This window comes from Ambystoma mexicanum, chromosome 10 (genome assembly GCF_040938575.1).
Source record: "Ambystoma mexicanum isolate Mex_15411 chromosome 10, UKY_AmexF1_1, whole genome shotgun sequence".
NCBI lineage: Eukaryota > Metazoa > Chordata > Amphibia > Caudata > Ambystomatidae > Ambystoma > Ambystoma mexicanum.
Window position 1 is genome coordinate 807,986,098 of NC_090932.1, and position 24,740 is coordinate 808,010,837.

Here is a 24,740-nt window from a genome sequence, read left to right on the forward strand (position 1 = left end):
GAGGGTATCGCTTCCCTAATGTTTTACTAGGGAGGATTTTCCTTCAAAGGGAAGATGACAAGCAGTGTTGCCTAAGCCAAAGAAGGGCAACCGTAAATAAATAGGGAAACGGTTTTCCTAAAGAGAGAAACTGCAATAGGAGACAATACCAGTCGCTAACTGGTGTGGTAGAAGAAACTCCAAGGTGGCAGGAGAGAAGTCCCCCTTGTAGCAATCATCAAGGGGAGAAGAATAGAACCTACATTTTATGTGGCAAACAAATCCGAGAACAAACTGCATCAATGTGTATTGTTTCCTTATGAAAGAAGTTGTGAATCTCCATGTTGTTGAAAGTCAGACGTTTCTGAATTTGGAAACAAGCCGCACCACAGACTACTTGTAGTAGTGGTAGGAGATTTATCCTGGCAGGCTAGTTTGCCAGGAATGGGTCTTTTAGTGTTTAGTTGGGGCAGGTTAGTGGACCAGGAAGACAACATTGAAGTACTGCATTGTGGTTGAAAGAAAGTGTCAAACCCACTATTGTGTTATGATGAACTGTGGTAAAATCATCCTGACAAAACCTAGCATTTTTTTTTTTTTAAAGTTTCATTTATTTAAGTTGGCGTGTTTACAGGTACAACAAAGAGAATATATTTCATCAACAGTAATCATATATATCAGTATCATTGGCATCTGTACAGTTTATATCACATATACGGGGGGCTGCAACAGATACCGTAAACAGTGATTATTAACATTGTTGCTCACTCACTTCCTCGCGGGCTAGGTAGGAGCAAAAGTCGCCCCAGATATTGCGTGGTCTGGCTGCGGCAGGAAGAGTATGGGCATAGAGACCCTCATTCTCTTGTGCCCAAGTCAGCACTTTTAACCATTCAATCTGTTTTTTTTCCCCCCCCAATGGAGGAGTATCAGTCTTTTGGCTATCATGCAACCTATGTTGGCAAAGGCCCTGTCATTTCTACCCAGAGCACCGGACCACAGACCAAACAATGAACCTAGCAGGTGTTTCTCCAGTGAGGTGCCCCTTCTGTCTGACAGCACATCTATGATTTTTGTGAGTTTCCAGTTGCGGGCATCCCAAAACATATTTGGGTGGTCTGCTGCTGTGTCATGACGTCTGGGACAGCAGTGCCCTGTAGGAGGGTGCATTTTAGAAAGTCTGGCGGGGGTGTAATATAGGCGATGCAGTATTTTAAATTGCATATATTTAAACAGAAAATTGAGGGCGACCTTTCTAGTATGGGCACACGTGTGTCCATTGGGTGTCTGCGATTTCCGTTGCCAATTCCTCAGACCAGCGGGACCATGCTTTCTGAGAGGGAAGGACCATCTTGTCCAACATCCTTTTATACATTGTAGACAAAATGTGCCTACTATCTCCTGAATTGACCATATAAGCGCAAGTATCAGAGTTTCGGGGGGTTTGCTAGGGTATTCGGCCAATTGGATGCCACCGCAGAGCAGACCGAATAGTATTGAAACAGGTCTCCTCCGGTGGCCCGGTTTTCAGGTCTCCGGCATGATGAACTTCCCGTTTGAGAATAGGTCAGCCAGTGCTCTGTATCTCAGTACCTTCGACCGGATTTGGGTCGCCTTGTCACGCAGTGGCAGTAGCCCAGGGAAATTCCAGATTGGGAGCCATTTGTAGAATGGGTGTTAAGCCCTCACATGGGAAAATATCAGTTGCCAGGCCTTCAGTGTGGTGGCAACTGGATCCAGTGGGGGGTGGGGTGAGGAGTCTCTGTACGGTTGGTCTAGTACAAGGGTCTTGAGGTCGGTGTGTCCAGCAGCCAAAGCTTCTAGTTTAATATGTGGTGGAGGGTGCTCCACTATATACCAGTATGAAGTGTATTGCGCCTACGAGGGCATCCAGTATAGTTGTGTGCGGTGCCGAAACCCCCCCACCCTTTCTCGGAAGTGGCAGTTAATTCGATCCATTTCTTTCGAACCGCCCCGGAGTGACATAGGAATTGAGTGCAGTTTGGTGAAGTAAGATTTCCCAGGCCAGACTGCGAAACTGGAAAAAACGTGTCATTTTTATAAGTGAGAGCTTGCCTGGGGCGGACAAAGGGGGATTTTGCCACTTGTGAATTTTGTTCTCCACCACAGCTGTGGCTGTGTCGTAGTTGTTTTTCAGCAGTGTGGGACGCGTCCTGGATATCAACACCCCCAGTTATTTTATATGGTCAGCTGACCAGCACAAGGGGAAGAGACCCTGGTATTCAGGGGGTGTTGTCTGTGAGCGGAAATATTTCCGATTTGGAGAGGTTAATTGTGAACCCGGAGAATTGACCAATGTGAACTACGTCTTGTAGTATGGGGTCTAGGTTATTGTGTGGATCCCGGACATATAGCAGCACGTCATCGGCGTACAGAGGCACTATCTCCGTCGGCCAATTAGGCAGAGGGCTCGCTGTCCATGGCGCTCTGATGAAATCTGCCATAGGCTCAATAGCCAGGGCAAATAGGATGGGGGGAGAAGGGGCATCCCTGACGGGTGCCTCTGCTCAGTTGAAATTGTTCAGACAAAATGGAGTTAACCATCACTCTAGCAACTGGATGTCTGTATAGTAATTGATTATAACGTAACCTGTTCGGGCCAACACCCATTCTCCCCAAGAACACCCACAAGTATTCCTGGGACACCATGTCGAAGGCTTTTAGCGCATCGATGGTTACCACCACTGCTTGTGACTGGGGGTCCAAACGCGCCAAAACATTAGTCTTCTGATGTTAAAAGAAGTGGACCTCCCAGGAATGAACCTGGCTTGGTCTGGATGGATCAGATGCGGCATCAGGGGAAGTAAGAGGTTGGAAAGTATTTTGGCAAAGATTTTTTTATCGCAGTTCATGAGGGAAAGGGGTCTGTATGAGCCACAGTGGTCGCTGGGTTTATCCTGCTTGGAGTATTGTAATCGCCGCTTCCCGGAACGAAGCGGGGAGCAGCCCAACTCGTAAGGATTCCTTCCATACATCATGAAGGACGGGACTTCACACCGCTCCATATTCATGATGGAATTCTGCAGTTAGCCCGTCTGGACCAGAAGCTTTTCCTTTGGGCAGGTCGGAGAGTACCTCCATGATTTCCTCTAGTGAGACGGGGCAGTCCAGTGCCTCCCTGTTTGGGCGTTAAGCCGTGGCATTGGTATGCCCTCCAGTAGCGCGTGTAAAACCTGGTTGTCATGGGGTGGTCCCGCAGTGCATAGGTCCTGATAATCCTGTAATACCCCCACCACCTCGGTGTCTGCCCACACAAGTTCCCCTTTCCCGTTGAGTATAAATTCTACGTGGGATCGCCCTCTTTCCGCCTGGCCCAATCTGGCCGGACTCTTACCAGGCCTATCGCCTTCCCCATATTTCCTGGCAGCCACGGGACGGGAGAGGTAGTGGACCTCACGCACTGCATGTGTTTCGAATGTTACGATCTGATTTGCAGCAGAATATTGAGATGGGGGATTGGGCCTTGAGGGAAGTTTCGGATGGGGCCCCGGCTTCCCTATATATCGCCATCCCTCTGATGAACACCTTAAAGGCTTGCCTTCTAATTCCGTGTGAAGTATCCCCTGCAATGTTACTGGCAAAAAAGTTATCAATGTCTGCTTGGAAAACTGTCGGCAAGTCCAGCAGATTTAAACCTACAGGAGCCGGTGCCTTGACTACCCTCCAATCCGTAGTGTCAGGGATATCTGGGAATGGTCTGAGAGTGTGTGGGGACTGATATCTGAATCTGTGACTCTCCCTTCTATTGAACCAGAAATCAAGAACATGTCGATTCGGGAGGACATATTGTGCACAGAGGAGTAGAAGGTATAGTCTCTCGTGTGTGGGTGCATAATACGCCAGGGGTCACATAGGTCTAGTGATAGTATGAGAGTGTGTAGCTAGCAGGCAGCTCTTGATTGGGGTCTAGAGGTAGGACTGGTTCTGTAAAGTGCGCAGTTCAATAGTAGAGTCATGTCCCCTCCCCAGATCACAGGCACACCCACATATACAGACAGTAATCACTCCAGCGCCTCAAAGAACTCTGCCAGGCCACATTTGGGCAGTAAGTGTTGACTAGCACCATTTCCATGCCCTCCAGTACACAATTTAACGCCACAAATCTCCCTTCGGAATCTATATGAGATTTTCTTTCAATAAATCTAAGGTTTTTATGCACCAAGGTTACAACGCTCCGAGACTGGGAAGAGAAGGTGGTGAAATATCTATTAGGTCCCCAGCTTGGGGCCATGCTGCGGCAGATTGTTTCCTTGGCATGTGTTTCTTGCAAGATCAGCACGTTTGCCCTGTGCCGCATAGCATACGATATATTTTACGGGTCTTAACCATATTACCAAGCCCCCTAACATTCCAACTCTGGAACTTTAGTTGCTGTGTCATATTCTGTGTCTTTTCAACGTGTGCCAAATACGATGTACTAACCCTCCATGCTTTGATTAGTGAGTCCTCCTCTCCAGAGCACCCAGTTGCCAACTGTTGTCGAGTTTCCCCCCCCCAGAACTTCCAGGGGCAGTGCCAAGAGTGCCATCACGGCCACTAGGCTGCTCCCCTGTAGCACCCGAACGTTTACCATCCTCCCCCCCACAAACTGGCACAACACCCCCCCCTACCTCCCATCCCCTTGCTATCCAAACAGGACCTGGGGAACGCTTAACCCTAAACTCAAACATTGCAACTGCAAGGGGGTACACCATTGCTGCAACCACAAACAATAGTACATGGGTTGGACACCCAGAACTGTAGCATGAAAAGGCGGTGGTTACTTAAGTGCGCCACTATCGGCTCATAGCAGTGAAATAATCCGAAAGTTGAAGACCACGTGAACCAGTCGTACTCAGTTCGGTTGCTTGTCCTCCATCGGGTTAGCTGCAGGGTTGACCATGGGTATCTGTGCCTCCTATAAGTTTCACTGCTTCGCTTGGGACGGTGAAGAAGTAGAGTTTGTCTCGAAAATGGAGCTTCAGGCGAGCTGGAAATAACATGGCATGTTGTATATTTCTTTCTCTGAGCATCTTTTTCACCCCGATGAATTGGCATCAATCCTGATGGTCTGGGATCCTAGCCTTAGCTCCCCCTTTTCACGAGCCAACCTGAGAAGATCATTATGGGCCTGGGGAAGTCGCCAGGCCGTAGGTGCGGGGCCAGAGCCCGGTGGGCGCGCTCTACCGCAAAGAAGGGGGAGAGGTCAGGGTAACCCAAAAGGTCTTTAAGTAGGTTCTTGGCCAATTCCATTTTCCCTTTAAGTGCGTCCTCTGGGACCCCGACTATACGGATGTTTGTTCACAAGCAGGACTCTAGGTTGTCGTACTTGTGTTTAACAAACTTCATGTCTCGGGTAATGTTTGCCACTGTATCTTGAAGGGCATGCAAACCATCCTCGTTGGTCCCTATCCTGGTTTCGGCCTTAGTGATGCGGGCGCCTTCGTGAGCCAGTTGTGACCGCAATGATGCCACACTTGCATTAATATCTTCCAGTTTTTCATGTATGGCCGCAAAGTTTTTGGCCGCAGCCTCCATCATGTTGGTGAGATCAGGGGGCGGGCAGAGATTGGCAAGGAGGAGGGCTCAGCTAGGGCATGTCGAGAGGCCATGTGCAGACATTGGCATTGACATAGCGAATTTGTCCATGGCTCCGGTTCCCCCCCCCCTCCCCTCTAGCGCCCTTAGTCATGGCTTGGAGTCTGGGTCCCCTAACCCTCCTCTTCCTAGGGATGTAGCTGGTAGTTCAAGGTAGTGGGGGAGAGCAGGGTTGGGCAAGTGTTATAGGACCCAGCTCACAGTGAGAGAGACCCAGTCTCTGGGGTGCAGAGTTGCTGTATTGATAGCTGGATCAGATTACCCGTAAACCCCCACTCTCCTTGCAGGTGTTGCCCGTGGGCGCAACAGGCAGGGCGCTGGTACGAGATTAATTGTGATCCACAAGTCGTCGTGCCATGGGCTAGCGGGAGGGAACCGTCCCACTAGCGGTGCCGTGAGTGCACCTCGTTGATGAGCTGTGTGGTGATTCTTCAAAGGGGGGTGGGGGGAGTTTGGTTCCAGTAGGGCCAATGGAGAGAGGACCCCCCAAGAGCGGAAGCCACCTGCAAGATACCGAAACCGTCGACCAGGCTTATGATGGGGGCACCCCTGCAATTCAAGGACCCAGATGTATTTAGCTAGCCTCCCATTACTTGAGCCACCGTCCTGCCCGTAGCTCCGGTTGGGGAACTCTTAATTCAGAGTCCGGTGGGGAGTGGTGGTTTGAGGTGGTACTGTGGTGTGGCTAGGAACAGGTGGGGCAAAGCATGGGAGAGGGAGGGATGAGTGAACTGGCTCACCTTGTGAGTTTCAGCAGTATGGTGGGGCCTGGGTCTTCTCGCCGTCGAAAACCGTAGATGGTTGTTGTAGCTGCGTGGTGCCGCCGGGGGAGTGCCGTGCTGCAATTAGTTGTAGAGTGTGCAGGTAGGCCGGCGGGCACTATGAGGGCACACCCGTACTGCAGTCTTGTGTTTGGTGCAAACTGGTGTAGTCCACGTCTCGTGTTTACCCCCGCCTGGGGTAGCCTGGGATCTACACCAGCAGTGGCCTGAGAAGGCAAGTAGGCCCGGTCGGGGGTTCCTCCGGAGGGGTGATTTGTACATGCGAGTGGGCGGGCGGGCCCCCAGAGCAGCAGCAGGGCCCAGGACGCAGAAGCGCTGCACAAGAGGATTGTTAGGCGGGTGCTGGGGCCCAGGTGAGCAGTATTAGTAGAAAAGCGCCCTTCCTGTTATCGGGGTATGCAGCCCCCCACTCAGGGTCCTCCTCTGCCCAGGACCAGCCGACTCTGAGAGCATAGGGTCAGGTGGTGCAGGAGCCCCAACTCGCACCTCAACGGGGTGCACGTGGCCGGGATGACTGGGTGGGCGTTGTGGGGTTAATCCATCAGGCACAATGCTCAGTCGCGGGTCACAGAGCCCAGTGTCCCAGGCTCCTATGCGTCACCCGGCGGCCCTGCACTGCCCCCGATGGGGGTGGGGGGGTGGGAAGGCAAGGGTGTCTACCACGGGTCATAAGGCGCCGGCCTCGGTAGCGCACAGTCTAACCTAGTCAGTAGATAGATTTATTTCAATTTGTGTCGGCACATACATACATAAGTTGTCTAATAGGTCCGGTTGCTCCTGGTGTGTCGGGCAGCATAATCCCAATCCTCGTTTTGAGAGTCCTGTTCTAAAAAACGTTGTCTTTAGGTGGTGGACCTTGTCTGCCACCATTTGGTCTGTTGTAATTCCTCCTATTACCACCATTTTGTCTGCCCCTACCTTGGGGCCTCCTAAACATACTTTGCGCAACAGGGGGTGCAAAGTTAAGGTGGACTTGCTTGAAATGCGAGAACTGATCCTCAGGGGGTTTTGTTGTGTTAAATCTGATCACCTTACTCTCTCTTAACCAAGGTTATTTTATGCTTATGTTTCTTTGGGGGCCATTAGGCATGACCAGTGGCCTCAACCGTTGCCCTTTGCCTATTAGATGTAGACGCTGCAGTTGTGAAACCTTTCACAGTAATCACTTCCAATAACAGAAATTCCTGGGGCGGTTGGGCACTTTCTTCAATAACAGGGGGGGCGGGGGGTGAAATGTTTGGAATTAGTATTCTCCATCCTCACAGGTACCTACCATGTGTCCCCCTTCTTTTTTTTTTAGGTCCCCTCACTCCACTAAATTGGTTTTCCCCCTCTTTAAATCTTCTATTGCCCACTATCACTCATCGCTTCATGTGGTGCACATTTATTTTATGAGCGCGTCCCGCGGCTTTTCCGCACTAATTTTGTGAGCTTCTCGTGGTCTTGCCCAGATACGCATACCCCAACTTCACATGGTGTCGGCTTTCCCACTCCCAACCCTGATGTGATTTCTATTGCTATTGGTATTTATATAGCGCATATGGCCAGGTTGCCATCTAATAGCTGTCATTAAAAACGATCAATGTTCCCCGAGGAGTGATTACATAAACGGAAGAGTTTGCGTCTCTTTCTGAAGTCGAGAAGGTCTTGGGGGAGTGCATTCCAAAGTTTGCCATCTTTATTCCTCCTCCAAATAGCGTTTTGAGTGCTTTCATTTTTGGCTTTTCCAGCTATTCTCGGCAATCGCTTGCATCGAACAAAAACAAAAATGGCACATTTTCATTTCTGAAAAGCCTCTCCGCTGCAGAGCACCAATACATACATATATAAAGGTTTTAAGGCGCAGGGGGCACCCCCATTTATCTATTGAATATTTTAAAAACTACTGTATGGATTTACCCCAAGCCAGTAAAGGAAATGAAGTCTACGCTTTGTGCTCAAATTGTTTCTCATTTGGTCCAAATTGGCCCAGCGGTTTTCACATTACAACTGTTTAAAAAGCACATTTTCTCAAAGGGAAAATGAAAGGGAGTATACTGAAAGCTGCGTTTTTTATATTTTCTGTTGGAAACCTGAGGGTATTCGTACTCCTACTGCCCTTGAATCCTCTATGCAGGTGGTCTGGGAAGGGCCATTGCTATTGGACCCTGATCCTGGGGCCGGAGAAGCAGGGCAGGATCACCTGGATGGAGGGTCCTTGAGGATTGGGAGTGGGGTGCCCTTAGGCGACACATGGTATCTCCCTTTTCCTAGTGACAACCAACCTAACTCTCCTCCAACCTTTATGGGCTCTTGTAAATCAGTTCGCCTCAATCTCCCACATGTAACACTTGACAGTACTGGGACGAAGAAGAGACCACCAAGAGCAGAGAAGATTACCTCTTTTCAACACTTTGGTACTGGGACGGAGAAGATGCCTACTAAGAGCTCAGGGTCAGGCATGTCTCTCTGATTGTGGTCAGGCAGGGCTAATAGGTCAGCCACACCTGCAGCTTGTCAATGGGCTGCAGGTGTATAAATCAGTCAGACAGAGAAAGATAGAAGGATTACGAGACTGGGAACAGCGTGTTAGGAGGCAGCCATGGTGGGACTGGATCATCACAAGCGAGGAAGCCGGCAAGACACCCAGTGGACTTGGGGGACCTGATGCAGCTGTGCAGTGTGACTCTCCCCCGCAAGCCTGGGAGCTTCCAGAACCCTGAGCACACAACAGGAGCGGCCGTGGAGTGGAGAGGACGTGGCCCATTTGCCGACTGAGGCTTTGGAGCTGCCGTTGTGCAGAAGGACGCACAAGGCAGGTGAGCTGGGCTCGCGCCACTAAAGCAAAGAAGGCTGGTGAGTGTCGGGAGGCGAGAGAGTCTCCTGGGTGCTCCAGCAAGACTGCGAGAGAATACCGTTCTGCAATATAAAAACGTGTTTTTTTAACACTGAGCTTAAGAGAATCTTAACTTTGAACAATTAAATGCTTATTGAATACCGCACAAAAGGGACACTTAAACATTGAAATAAAAAGGTACACATTGAATCTTGAACTGAACAGAACTTTAAATCTGAACAATAAAGTGCACACCTGAACACTGCAACTAATTGAGCACTTGGCACAACTATCTAATTCAAACATCTAAGACAAGAGTATTCAAAAGAGAAAAGAGCCAAACAGTGACTTGTTTGAGAGTGAGTGCAGTGTGAGAAGCCACAGCTTGGCAGGAGATGGGGAACATATGGTGGCAGAGCCACACGGCTTGTAAGGAGAGGCCAAGGAAGTGCAAGAATACCCACAAAGCCAAGAGGCCAATAAAAGGAGTTAAGGGAAGGTGACTTGGTGCATAGGAGCAAGTGCCAAGTAAACCTGTGTGTGTTCTGAGGTGTCCTGGGGCCCTGGTTGCGTGACCTGTAATGCACCTAGAAAAGAGAGATCTACATGGTGAAACCTAAGAACAGCCACCTAAGGAAAGCACTGCTTACGAACTGGCAAAGTGCACCATAAAGGCCAGGTTGACCTGGTGTTTTGTGAAAACTCTCTTCTTTGGAAAGTTTATACCAAGTGGAGGTGGCAGAATTGAAGTCTTGGGGAAGGGAACCCTGAGGCTTCCAAGAACCACATTTGTTGTCTTGAGAGCGGAGACTCGAGACCCCTTTTGCTTTTGGATTGTATTACTTGAAACTTGGGGAAGGGAACCCCAAGGTTTGGTTCGGAACTATACTGCCTTGAACTGCGAAAAGGTATATTTTTGAGAACTTTTCATCTAACTTTATTGTACCTGTGGAAGGGGAAGCTAAAAGTAAGCTGTGAGCTGGAATAAGTTCGGAACTGTGAGTTGAACACTATTTCCTTTGACTGACTGCGACATCCCTACACCTAGGTTAATTATAGTTGTGAGGGCAAGGATAGGTTTTGGACACGGACAGACTTTTAAGTTGAACTCTTTGACTGAGATTTTCCTTATTTTCGTTCAGGTAGGGTAATCCCACCTTCGCATAGGGCAACACCATCCTGACATTTAAGTTAATGAACATCTTTTATTTGAACTTTTAGTCTGTTGTCTGTCGTACTTCATGATGCCTTCATATTTCTTATTCACTTTTTCATTATTTAATGAATTGTTCCCAAAAATGTCATCCAAATCCATCCAAAAAGTCAAACGTTATTGGCAATATAATTTTTGAATTTCCTATGGCTCATAGTTTGTACCTTAACTATAGGGCGGTGACCACAACCATTTTCATATATTTTTTATCCTGCACTTTTTTTTTTACAAATGCTCCCATTAGTAAAGTAGATGGTAGGTTTGAGTGAGGCAATATTGGGTTGGTTACAGGTTGTCTCTCCTGTTTCTTGTGGGGGGGGAGGACATGAAAAATAAAATGCAATAATAATGATTGCTGACATGGTGTTTGAAAAAACTGAAAACAACATGGATGAAGGTTTGTCTATGATGCAAATGATTGATGAGACACTGTTCACTCAAAACACATAGAACCATGAGTTTGTATGTTTTGGTGTGCTGGAGTTTGAGGTTTGCAGGTGATTTTAAGAAATACTAGGGTGTTTTCTTTTGTTGGCACAATGCTACTAATTCTACTAAAATGTGTTTCCATCTTTGTTTGCTGTTATCTTAATGATGCTATTTTTTAGTTGTGTGTTTGAGTGGGGCAGTTGTTCAGTAGACTGCCCAGTCTGTATGTGGGCGTTAAATATGCAAGTGGAAAAAGATGAGTGTGCTTACATACTATTCTTTTAATGTCTTCAATCTACTTTTGTTCAGGTACCTCCAGCCACCAGGAACCTGGCTACAATGTGCTTTGGAGTCCAGAGAATTACTGACATTGTGTTTGAAGAAACTGAAAGCATCATTGACGAAGGTTTGTCTACAAGACCATTAGCTTAACTGTGAGATTTTATTTAATTTGTAATAAGTTCCCTTCAACCAGCTGATATGGTTTGCAAATCATTTTAGAAGACAGACTGGTGTATATGAGTCTAGCACAAGCCTATAACTGGATAGCACTGTAGCCTATTACTCCGCAGACGAGCACTTCCAATCCATGCCAAACTGACATTTTTCCACATGGAATAATCCAGTGTAGGGCTGTACATGTTTTGTCGTTAAAAGTGGTCAAAGGAATCCCCATTGCAACAAGAAAATGTTTAGGCTATTGACACAAGACACTCATTTATAAAATGTAATGATGGTGTTTTGTGTTCTAGTTGGAGCTATTGTTTAGGACTTTGGACTAATGTGCAGAAAATGGTGGGTTGTAGTTTACTTATGAAGTAGTATGTACCACTATCCTCTAGTATCATGTGCATTAATGCTATGGTCATTAAAGTCAATTTTCCTGGGAAGCGGAAACAAAAAGGACAGAGTTTTGTCATGCCCGGAGAGGAGTTTGTTGTTGCAGTGAGCTGTTTGATGCCATCCCTCAAGTTTGATCTTTACCTCCTTTTTGATTTTTCTAAGGCTTTAAAGCAGCAAGTATTGTGTTGGATTGGATTAATGTCATTCTTTTTTTAAGCCTTTAAAAAACAAGCTTTTCAAGTAGCTATTTTCCACACCAATCTCCCACACACCCTTTGTGAAATGTATAACACCTATAGGCTCATGGAGTTACCTGACCCATTCCCTGGTTCCATTTCTATAGCCTTCCCCGGGCAGCCAGAAAAAGTCATAGGTTAAGAGTGCCTCCTGTTGTCCTGGTGCCCCTGCCCTCCGACGACTCCTGGTCCCGACATTTGCTACATCTGTTAAGGGATGACAACCTTTTGCACCTGGCTTGTGCAACCCCTACCCAGGCCCCAGCTGTCACAAGTTTGTAACTTGTTTCTACGCAGTGTCTTATTTTGTCTTACGTCTAGGTCTCGCTAAGAAACCGCAAACTTTTTCATGCTCTGTTGCTTCCCATCTAGGTATCCTGCCAAAGCACATTGCATCTATTCTAGAATACTTAATTATCATTGCCTTCATCTAGGTAGCCCTAGGAAAGTGCATTTCATTATCTCTACATTTGTGTATCACATCTAGGTACCCCTTGAAAGCACATCATAGTAGTATACTGTGTCTCCGATGTACCTCAAATCTAGGTATTCCTAAGATAGTGCATTGAATGATGCCAAATTGTATTTGGTGTTACCATAACTAGGTATTCCTTTGAAAATGCAATGATCTACATTGTGCTCTATGATGGTCATAAACAAGTGTTCGGGAGAATTCTCAATTCTGTGCTAATTCCCTTCAACCTTAGAGAACCCCAGCTCTTTTGCTGGACTTTAGGACTTTAATTTTTATTCTGGAGTGAGTGAGACCTTTTTATCACTCATGTATTTTTGATCTGATTTGGATTCTGTGTTTTCTTTGTTTTTGGAGTTGACAAACTCCATAGGCATCTACTTTTTGTTTGGTGACGCACAGCACCTTCAGTGCAGTGTCAGAGAAATCTTTTCGATTTCTCTAAATGTTTAAATACCCTTTCTTGTGGGAACTACTTTTCCCAAGAATAGTAAAGGGAAATTGACTTTACTTACCTTTTTCTCTCTGTAGATCCAGCGCACACGATCTTATGTGGAGTGCTGGGGGGGTTACTTAGTAGCCCCTTTTTGTACTTACTCATGTAAAAATGTTTGTTACCTTCACTACTTTAAATGGCTGGTGGCAGTGGTTTAATTTTCCTACTATTGTGCTTTTCTACCACAGGCTGAAGCCTCAGTTGCAGTGTATCACCCATGGGTGACCATTTTTATCAAAATGGCCCCGGTCTTCTTTTTTCGCCATTTCTTGCTTGTTGTGAGGGGGTTCTTGGGTTTTACTCTGCGCGCCAAACCAGGTTTAACTCTTTTGTTTGTTTTGCCTTTGTTGGGCTTCAGTGCTGAAACCCGCCTCTGGCTCCAGTTTGCCTGGCAAGGCAGGAAGCGAGTGAGGTGCCCAAACTCCCTGTCCTTGGTCTCCTTGGTAACCTGAATGCACCCAGTCGTGATTGATTGACTGACTGGCTGGCTGTCCTTGTAGGACAGCCACCATGCCGTGTGGGTAACAGCTAGCTAGGCTGTGCATGAATGAGAGAAATCTGCATAAAAGGCGAGGCTTCTTGAGCTGAAGGCTGTTGACCACTGGACGAAACATCCAACAAAGGAATCGTGAAGAGAAGCTTGCTGCATCCTCCTGGACCGTTGAACTGCCCGGGTAAGCCCTGCTGCTGTGCTGAAACTGCTTTTCCGAATCGACTAGAGAAGCTACAGAGAGGGCGACTTCTTCCCTTGGGTTAGTGGGACGAACTTTGCTGGAAGACCTTCCCCCAACTGGCTTTACTTCTTTGCTGCGGCTGGAACCAAGTGCCAGGGGTCTAGAAATCCGTAGTCTAGTGCATAGTCTTTAAGCTGGACCAGAGCTCCAGGAAGATCCTGAGGACCTTCCCGAAGCAGGATGATCCAAGCTCGAGTCCCCTCACCAGAATAAAGGCTCAAGGAGCAACGAAAGTCCAAGTGTTCAAGATCTGCAGTGGTGCTATTTGCCGGTAGCTGAAACCGCAAAGTGCTGCTGGGCTGAAAAGAGCCGGTAGCTGCCGCCGACCTCAGTCCTCCTTCTTGACCCCAGGAACACAGGATCTGCAAGTCTGCAACCAGGAAGGAAGCCAGCTGGATCCTCTTCTAACCTAAGGTACTGTTTTGAATAAGGGGTACTTACCTCTCTGTCTGTAGCTTGCTTGTCTCAGTTGAGATTTGCAGTAGCTGCCCTTCTAGAGTTATTCTAGCTCTAGCTTTTCACAAGTGTCACAGCTTAACAGTGATTTTCTACAACAAACTCTCTAACTCTGTGCATAGACCTTGTTCAAATTGACTTTGGCTGTCCTGGCTCCCTGCAGACTCTTTCCCCATTGACTTTGATTCTAGCTGTCCCTCATAGGTGATACATTGGTTGCTTAACTAATATTGCTGGGCAAAGTTTCTATCTAGACTTCATTGGGGGATTTCAAAAGTACTCGCATGCTCTGAGAACCTGTTCACCTTTTTCCTTCCATTAACCCTCCTTTTTCCCAACCTCAGAATTTTACCAAATACAAAAAGTGATATATAATTGGCAATACTGTCCTAGTAACTGAAGTCACCCCTGGGTGTACGAAGTGTGTATGAAGCATCTCTCACGAATATCTACTTGCTTATCTTGATTCTGAGAACGTGTTATGAAGCGTATTTTGATAGTTGCACATTTGTAAAGAAAGCTTATTTAAAACTGACCGTTAAATAATTATTTTACTAGAAAACCTTGAGTATAAGTGTTATTTGGATACTTTTATGTGTGGATTTCTATTCTACAGCTCACATTTACCCCTTTTGAGATAAGTCGGACTGCTCAGTCACTCTACCAACCAGTGTAGTACAGACCTATACCAATAGGTGGGTTTTCTAATACCAAGAGGACAAGACTGGTGTAGCCTCCCTGAGGGTTACTGCATATACTCTTGCCTAATGGGTATCCCTAATAATAAAGCGCAATGCATTGTTTTACCTTGTTTTCTTGGTAAATTGATTTTGTTTATGCGCACTTTGATGCATCCCTAAAATACCACATTACGTTCCTGTTTTATTGTGCCCTGTTTTGATTCATAACTAGGTGGCTGTGGGAGGGTCCATTTGAATTGAATAATTTCAATTTGTAAACAACAGTGTTTCATAAATTGATGTCCCTGTGGAAGTGTATTGCCATTTTTTGTGCGTCATGCAGTTCATATCAAACTCTTTCTAGCATAAAACAAAAGGTTGTCGCACTTTCTTTTGTCTCTAAGATGGTGTGCTGCATAATCCCTCATTTCTGCTCTGCCGGGTTCATAGAAGTTTCTTGCAAAGTGAAAGTTGCATTGCTGTATACAACACCGTTTTGTGCGTTTCGCCTCCAAGTGTCCCTGGAATGGGGCACTGAGGTGTTGTATATGACAGTATTTCAAATTGTAATGCTCCTTTGAAAGTGCATTACTACACTGTGTGCTCCATGTTGCTAGCACCTAAGTGCCTCTAACAATGCCTTGGATAGTTTTACATTATGCCTCTCATCTAATTCTTCTTGCGTTGAATCTAAATTGTGCTCTGCCAAGTTCACATAGAGGCATGCCTGAGGGCACATTTGCAATACTTTGTCTTGTGTCCTGGTGAGCTGACCCGAGGTACTCTTGGAGCGGTGCACTGAACTGTTCCATATATTGGGCGTTTGCTCTGGGCATGCCAACATACTGTGCTCCAGGTATGTTCACATTTAGGTGTCCCTAACTGTTTCACATACTGCCTCACATTTAACTATCTCTGGGTAATCGTGCTATTGTTTCCAGTTATTGACTTGTTGCATGCACATATAGAGACTCCCGAAGCACATTACATTGCTTTATGTTGTGCCCTGCTGTGTTGTTCTTCAGGGTGTCTCTGAGATTGCTGATGCAGTTGTTTTCTTTTGTTTGCTGTTGTGTTGCACAGCTGGGGCATCCCTTTGATAGTGCACTGCCTCATTCTGTAGCTTGCATTGCTCATAACTAGCAATCAAAAGGACTGCCATTATTTTACACACCTTCTCGCATCTAAATATCCCTGTGGCAGCACTGGTTTTATCTCACTCGCAGTACGCCTATGTTACCTCCTACAGGATCCATATTTTAGCACCATAACATGTTCTGGATTTCATCTAGACACTATTGGGAGAATGCACTAGATTGTATTTGCATCTGGGCATCCTTAGGATATCTAATTTGAGTTGTTTCATTTGTGTGCTTTTGTGCGTCATGCCTAGTGGCCTCCTGTGAAAGTGTTCTGACACCTTTTCAAACACATGATGCTAGCACGTAGGTACCACTATCAAAAGCCTTGCACTATTTTATGTACATTCTTGCATCTAACTACTGTGATGGGTCAGACGGAGGACACAGACTCTAATTTTCCATATCACTGAAAGTTTCTTTAAACCAAATAAATAAATGCCCATCTTTCCCTATACTAATGGGTTTCCCTGCCTCAGAAAACTAGTTAAGGTGCTAGTCAGTCATCCGTGAGAGTCTAAACAGAATCTGTCCACTGTCTCAACTAACCTTCTCTAACCCTACCACTAATATAAGAACATAAACCCATAGAATGACTCCCTTCTCCTGAAGACTTGTTTTTCCTCAAAGTTCAGTTCAGTAAACTATCCTCGAGTGGTTCCAGGGTTTGTATCTATTCGTACAGTTCTGTTACAGGGTTGTTCAATTTCTCATTCTTCTTTTATGTGACTATTCTCCATTACCTTCTTGTTCTTTTCTTGACTTATTTTACTTGTCGTTATCCTTTTTTCCAAAGGTAACTTTATCCAACACTTTGGAGTCCACCCTTGACTTCTCTGGCCTTTGATATATAGTTCAGTCTCTGGTTTCTCTTATTTGTTTCAACCCTCTCTTCAAGCTTTTCTCTTATACAGTAATTGTCTTCTCTGATTAGACCTCCTTTGTCTGGTTTAGCCTCAATACAACCATTCCAGTCTTGAGATTTCCTCCCTCTCTTATTTTGTACAATATCAAGATTTTCTCCTTGAATGCGACGAGTGTAAACACTCAAGTAATGATTATCATTTACTTCTGTCAATGCTTTATCTCATTTGTGACGAGTATGAGCGTTCCAGTAATGATTTTCTGTCCCCCTCAGGTAACCCGTTTTGCCCGTTACCTGCTGTGTTTTGGGGTAACGTCACTGGGTTTATTATTTGGGTGGGACCTTCTCTTCGATTTGTCAGATTGGCCTCTCCGGATTCCTCTTCTGCGTTTTCTTCATAATGTTTTTCCCCGGTATCTCGTTTCCCGGTAGGTTCTGCGTTGCTTCTAGCACAGTGTTATCGGCGTTCACGGGACGTCTGGTCCACCACGGCTCTGTTGTGGTCACGCCACCACTCGACTCTCTCTCGGGATAAGGATGCACGTCTTGTTATGCAGTTTGCTTCCTCTCGATTACCGGATGCCACAAATCCAGCTTTTTCTCTGTGTAAGCCAGCAAGCAGCATCATAACCCGTGGGCTTCCTGTCTCTCCAGTCTCCTCCCCCCTTTATTTATTATGTAGCTGTGGAACTTCTCCGGCGTAGTCTCGTATTCCTTTCTCTCTGTTAGTTCTGCCTTCTGTACTCCTCCACAGATCTGTCTCCTTGTCTGAGTAAAGGCAATTTTTCCCTCAAAGGAGTAATCGCAGTTTCTCGATAATGTAATAAAGATGCAAGTTTAACATGGTATAAACGAACGCACTTATCAGCTGCGAAAGTAGCACTGTAAAAGGTGAGGGCACTCTTTTGATTCTTCTGCAATAAAACCCATTATAAAACGAATTCATAAAATACAGGGGCATGGGTAGGTAGTGTTAGTAGGTACCTAGCTAGTGTTAGGACGAAATGCAGTAAATAGGCCTTAAAAGCTTGCTTTTGCAGAAAACGTGTTGGCCTTTTGTGTGCAGATAAAGCCGCTGTGACTGGTGATTTAGTTTAGAGTCTGCGATCCCAGGATAGTGCTGAAAGAAGTATACAATGGTTGTTATTTTTCGAGAGCAAAGTTTAGAGCTCGCAGGTTCCGCCAGCGAATAATGAATGTATGACCATTTTAAAATTCAAAACCACTTGTAAAATATGATTTTCTAATAGAAACTAGAAGAACCATGACGGTTTCAAATTGCCCCGTAGTACTTTTTCCCTCGGAAAAAGGGTTTGAGCGTCCATGATATGCAAAATTTGTTTTGCAGTGCATCCGTGGTTCAAGGCTCTGGCAGTGACATGGTGGTAAGCGCTTCTCATGTGAACCAGGATGAGGCGACCAGGGCAGTTGAAGTTCCGCTGGTCGTTTCAAATGTTTCAATTAATTAACGTTGTGCTGTGGGAATTGGGTGTGGATTGTGATGTTGCATGTTGTAATTGAGGGCGGTGTGGGAAGGTCTGTAGACCTAATAATTGAACAAAATGTATGCTTTTCTATAAGGGTTCAAAGTCCGAACACCAATCGGCTTTGTGTGGGGAGATTTGTTCATGTCGTACGATCATGAATACTAATTACTTTGCATTGTATAAAAGTTCTAGATTTAGGGGCGTTTCTTTGACAGCGCCTTTTCATGCAGTTCTGTGTCCGTGATCTGTTTAAATTTGCTGTACCAGCTGCGTCTGGAGCCCTGAATAAACCTGCCTTACTTCTTGCACCAGTGTACACTGCCTTTGACAATGTTTGTAATATTTTTGTGAGAGTTTCGAGGTGACCCATGATATATTTTTGGAGGGCCCAAAAAGATATCTCTGCCTTTCGACCGAGGCGTGGGAATTCCAGCTCTGTTCCCAGAGGAGGAGCGGGACAGCGTCCGTTGGCCAGTATAAAGAGCTCTAGTACGAGGTCGTCTGTGGATGCTGAGATCCCAAAGGTCCACCAGGTCCGGCGCTGCCTTCACTCCGACTGAAGTGCAGGCCTTTAAAGGGAGACTCTGAGGTGGAGAGAAGTAAAGAATCTCCTAAAAGGATACGCAAGTGTACCCATGCACGAAAGCGCAAGGGGCAGGAGGGATTATTTTTATGGCGCATAGGACGCACCTTCATTAGTGCTGGAGGGTGATTACCGTTGTAGTCCTAGATGTTAGGTCTGCCGTTCCGATAGGAGCAGGTGGACGGTGGCACATCTGTGCTAGAGCAGAGGGTTGCATAGTAAGTGGCAGACTTTCAGACAATGCATGTAGTGCAGGCAATTGGTATAGTTGCATAATTTTCCTTTCTTTGGGGAAGAATTCTTTTGATGGACATGTGCGCATGTGTTTTGTAAGTAGCAACGGTCTGTTTTTGTGTTGTGAAAAGTAATTGTATTTGTTTTTATATGGCTGTGGAAAAAACGTAAGAGCCAGAGCCGAAATAACTTGTAAATAGTTGCAGAGCCACGTAGCGCGAGTACATGATGCAGTTGATTGAGAGGAGGAGTAACCGCTTTTTCTAACGTATGAACATAAGGCATCATTGTTAAGGTGGTGGGCCTTGGGAGAAGGCAGTTTCTGTACTAATACAATATAACGAGGCGGGTCTGTGGAGAAGGCCATTGTGTGCAAGCATTGAGTGCAAAGTGTGAAAGGGGGGGCCGGCGGAGAAGGCCGGAGCGAATGAAAATAGGGCGATCGAGTTAAGTGGTAAGTATAAAAATTGAGCGACGGACTCATCGAAGGAGTGAGTTTAAAGGATTAAAAAGTTTAAGGGGAAGGAGGGAAAAGGGAGATGAGAAGAATATTTCAATAAAAGGATTAAGGCAGGGACAATGACGTCCTATTGGATGGATGCCCCATTTATTCACATGTGCAGACAATCGCCCCAACATCGTGATAAAATATCAAAGTACCATTTTTGAGTGGGTACATGACACAGTGGGAAAGTGTTATAAAGACTGACCAGGGGAGGGAATGTTTGATAAAGATTTTATAGAAAGTAATTAGCAGCTACATGCAAAGGAGCAAAGCTTAAAAAGAGACATGATATTCTAGGGCTTTGGAAATTGTACGAAGAAAAGGAAAAAGAGACTGGGAAAGAGCAGGAGGAGCAGGTAAGTGCACTGCCCCCTCCCTATACGATATACCCATTTTTAAAACCAGCTACAGGTTATATGAATCCTAAACGAGTGCCTCAAGACAAGGAAAGAACACATAAAAAGAAAGAGGAGGGTGACTCGAGCATTATTAGCAAGGATGAGAAAGGAGGAAATATTTAAATTACCTAAAAAAGAGCACACAGCAGCAATATGACCGTGTTCAAGGAAGCAGACAAAGTAATGGAAAGGGAAATGGAGGAAATGGAGGAAAAAGGAAAGGAGCACGAGAAAGGAGACAACGAACAGGGGTGGACAGCAGGGCGCATAAAGTTTAAAATAGAGAATTGGGGACATGACTCTGATACGGCGGAACGAGGGCACACAATCGGACTGGGAAGGCAGGGGTGACTGCGATCATGGTGATGACTAAACAGACGTGCGTTATTTGACGGAAAGGAGAAGGAGAAGAAATGAGAGAGAAGAGGAGGAAAGAGATGAGTCTTTGGGTGACTGACAAAATAGGCTTCAGAGTAGGAAAACAAGAATAGCGGTAGCCAAGAGACCACAACGTGGCACTAAACTCGGAGCTTGCACACAGATGCCCCTTTTACAGAAAGCGAGGGGCGAGGTTCATTACATACTATGGCAGAGAATGGACAGGGACATTCCAGTTTACCTTTATGAATGGCAGGCATGAGCAAGTGGATTTATGTTTTTGAAAAAAGGAGACAGCGGGAATCCCATTGGCCATAGGAGATATAAAAGGTTTATTGGCTGTACTGGTCGGGGAGAGAAGTGACAAAATATGGCAACAGGGTGGCTATGCCGGGGTAAAATTAAGCTCTAATGCACACAATGGAGCACCCTTTTACAACTATCGAGCACATGTTTGGAAGGCTCTAAGGGAGCTGTATCCAGATACATCAGACATGGGTTCTATATTTGCTTGTAAAATGAAGCCTGATGAGGATCCTGCAGAATACTTAGGATCCATACAAGAAGTGTGGATACAGGAAAATAAGCAGTCATGGGACGAGAAAATGCCTTTGTTTTACCACATCCTAGTAAGGGGGCTCTCTGCAGATGTGCAGACCTCTTTCAGGCCTTGCAAATTCTTTAAAATTGTACTAGTCCTGCAGGTCGAATTCCTTAGTTTTTATACTCGACCTAACCGAAATGGACTAGCCCCAAAATGAGTGGTGACGAAAAATATTCATATGCACATTCCCAGGACCTGCACCAACTGACTTCCGGTATTCGAAGGCGCACTTACATTTCATTGCAGGAGAACTTTGATTGGGAATGAGGTGTAGGGAAAAGTGTTGAGAAATGTCTCCATCTTCTCAGTCTCTCTTCCACCCTCACTCTTTCGCTCTCGCTCACTCCTTCTCTAGTTCACTCCTTGTCTCTCTTGCTCCCTTTATCACTTTTTCTATCTCTTGCTCTGCCTTTCTCGCCCCCTGCTTTTCTCCCCGTACTGTTTCCCCTTTCTTCTTTCTCGTTTCATGTCTGTCGGGTACTGAGGGACACGTTCAAATAGCACTTTCCTCCACTTCTGTGTCATTAGACTACACACCTCTTTCTCTTCCCCCATCCCCAAAAAAGCCCCCAAAAAAGTAAATAGGTACGCACATGGCCTTTGGCAGCATAAAAATACATGCAAGTGAGATGATGGAAGGACTACCGAAAAGGCAAGTGCATTCATGTTTCACAGAGGAGTGTGCTAATGTCTGAGGCAGACACAGCAGAAGGTAATGAGTGCAACTGCCTGAGATCTTAATAGCCCCAAATATAAACATGTGCTCGGCAGGAAGTTTTACATTTTAATTTTTGCTTTTCTACTTCCCAAACAGATGTGGGAAGGTAAAAATGTAATTTTCAGTGATGGCCCATTAAAGCTTAGTTCAATTGATGAAGGTAGAGTAAGGGAAATGTGGGCCGGGGGCTGGCATCAGGGCGCCAAACATAACTAGGTTTCTAGAACACACTGAGCACTTAATCGCCTGCATAAAGGGGCTGCAATGAGTCCCTAGTGCCCCAGCCAGGGCATCCTACAACTAGCATATACCTTATGTAAATCATGGACATGTAAAGGAAGATCTGCAGCCCCAGAGATGCGAGGAACAAGTCGCATTAATCCCTTCTTGAATTGCCCACCTGCTCCAAGATCATTTGCTGTACAATGACCTCCTCCCCCTCATATTTACGACCCAAACTGCATACAGAGTTGAGAACACTAACACATTCTACTTTGGGCGTTGAACAGGTGCATCCCTGGCCACCAGGTCTGAGAGCCTTACCAAAGAAGAGCTCAGTGGCCTTAGACCACTCCCTCCCAGTTTCTCGCTTTCCATATGATGAGATTGCTCAGTGGGCCAACGTGCCTTCTCGCGAACCCTGGGTCTACCTTGCAGACTGCAGATTCCAGTCTTGATGCTTGAATTATTTATCTCTACAAGATGGTTAATAGGTGAACACATGAATGGGGATAATATCGACACCCATTAAGCATAACTTTATGGAACAGCAAGGCTGTGGTAGGCGCAGGATCATAATTATGCCCCAGCTGCCGAGAATCACAGGTCTGTTACGGGAAGAGATTTAAGCTGCTTGAGTAATATACTACTTCATTTAGATGAAGCAAGGCGGCGGCAGAAGGTGAACTTTGGAACAAGAACTCTGCTATGTGTATTCGGAATAAATATTGCATAAGAGGGTACAGGCATAGCCAATCACTGGGTCCCATAGGAGGTGGGCTGGTAGGGAGGTAGTCACCTGAGACAACCAGCTTGACTCTCAATGGAGGTGTTCAAGAAAGTTGCCAGCCAAGATTGAGATGCATTAGCAGAGATCTGCGAGATACCTAGTTGACTAGCAGAGTTCTTTGTAGGTAAGGATTTAGGTGTGATGACAGAGCCAGAAATTGATTACAGTGCAAAACTATATATGGGTCTCAGTGCTGGAATAGTTGGATGTGATTGAGGTCAGGATTGAGATACATAGCAGTGTTGTGTTGGTAACAGTATTGGAATTGCAGGGGATGCTGCAGGTTTGGATCGAGGTTCACAGGCAGAGCTGTGTGTGGGTCATGGTGCTGGAATAGGAGGGGCAGTTGTAGGTCAGCTATGAGGTGCATTGACAGTTGTGAGAAACCAGAGAGTGTCTCACCCGGTAGTCCCCGGGGATCTCTCTCTCTCTCTCTCTCTCTCTCTCTCTCTCTCTCTCTCTCTCTCTCTCTCTCTCTCTCGTGTGGCCAGGGCATGGTCATCGCCTTTGGATCCAAACCCTGGGGGTGGACCAGTGCGGGAGGATCACCAGGGAGAGGGGTTTTAGAGGAGTGGGGGGTGAGGCAGCCGATGGTGAGACACAGTATTCACCCCTTTTTTGTTCACCTAACCCATCCTATTTTTTTGGATACTCTAAGACCCCAACCCCCACCCCTTTTCACACAGCACTCGGCCGAGGAAGAGGGCCACTGAGAGTAATAAGACTAACTCTAATACATCGTACTGGGCATGTCCCGTTAATCGGAGCAGGCAAAGTCAAGCACTTGACTTTATGTGCGTACGCTTGATACCAATTGGCTCTCCTCAGACGGATAAAAAGTAGAACTTGGAGAGACACTCTGAGCAAGTCGGGACACGAGTACGAGCAGCACTTCTGGGGCAAAGGCAATCCTACTGGAGCAGAGCGACGTGGCAAGTACCGAGAGCAGCGGGTCAAGGACCCCTAGAGTTTCCTACTGGAGGTCGTTGCCTTCGACAGGCCATGAAAAACAAGTGGAGAAGGCCAGATCCCACAGATGCATTGTGTTCCAAGGATGCCATTGACCCACTTGGGTGAATGGCAGAGTTGGCGAGGCCAAGCCTGTGGTACAAACCTTGACTTGTGAATTAGAAATCGTAGAACCAAAAAAGAAACTCAGACTGCCAGTGAGTAGGCAAGCGACCTGAGAGACGGTTGTGTGTTAAAGATTGAAATGGCAACCGTATATTGCAAGTTAAGGCTGCACGCGTGTCTGAGACAAAGGGAGAGGCAGACCTGTGAATTAACTTTGAAGTGAGGACAGCTGTGAAATAAGCGGCACTGAATAACAGAGTGGTCTGGCGAAAGGAAGTAGCCCACTCGAAAGTCTGTGACGGGTGCATTGTTTGTAGCAATTAAAGCAAATTAACTTCAAAAGCAAAGTAAGCTAAATTATCTTCTAGAGAAGGGGAGAGTGAAAGTTGAACTTTGAACTGAAAGTCGAAGTGGTCCTGCGGAGGTCTTTAAAGAGAGCCACGCACCTTCGAAAGCATTCGACATCCGGAAGTGGTCTGAGCCTGACATGGGGGAACCAACGTGAACTTATTGTTTTGATGAGGTCTGAGGCAGACAGAAGGTGGTGGGGGGAACCAGTGTGAACGTCTTGTGAAATATTGTTTGAAAGTCTGGGAAGAACAACTTTAACGTGGAAGGCCAGGCGGGCCTCGATCCATGTATTGAACTGTTCATGTGTTGAAACCCTGAGCCAGAGTGTGTCATTCAGCCTACAGGCACCGCCTTACTCTGTGTGGTCCAACACTGATTTTTCCTTTACATACATTTTTCCTTCATACAATTTTTGTACAAGAGATGGGAAGCCATTTTGATTTGACAGACTCCACTAGGACTGTTTTATCGTTTGATGGTCGAGACTACTCCCATCTTAGTTATAGGGCAAAGTAGGAGTTTTTCCAAACCCAGAAACTTCAATAAAGGTTTTACAAATTGCACCTAAATGTCATACTTGTGATACCATGCCTGTCCTACACAATGCTGCATGTGTATGCCAATATCAGGGGTGCTATATGTCGGGATTGATCTACTTTGAC

General features: G+C 46.1%; 1 protein-coding gene across 2 annotated transcripts in view; it reads left to right on the plus strand.

Annotated features, from left to right (window-relative positions):
* Positions 1-24,740, plus strand: part of NMD3 (NMD3 ribosome export adaptor) — a 379,934-nt gene that overhangs the window by 31,326 nt on the left and 323,868 nt on the right. For both annotated transcript variants that reach the window (XM_069618472.1, XM_069618471.1), the window contains one exon: positions 11,126-11,222. In XM_069618472.1, the coding sequence (XP_069474573.1) occupies positions 11,126-11,222 (97 nt within the window). The remainder of the gene's footprint in view (positions 1-11,125; positions 11,223-24,740) is intronic.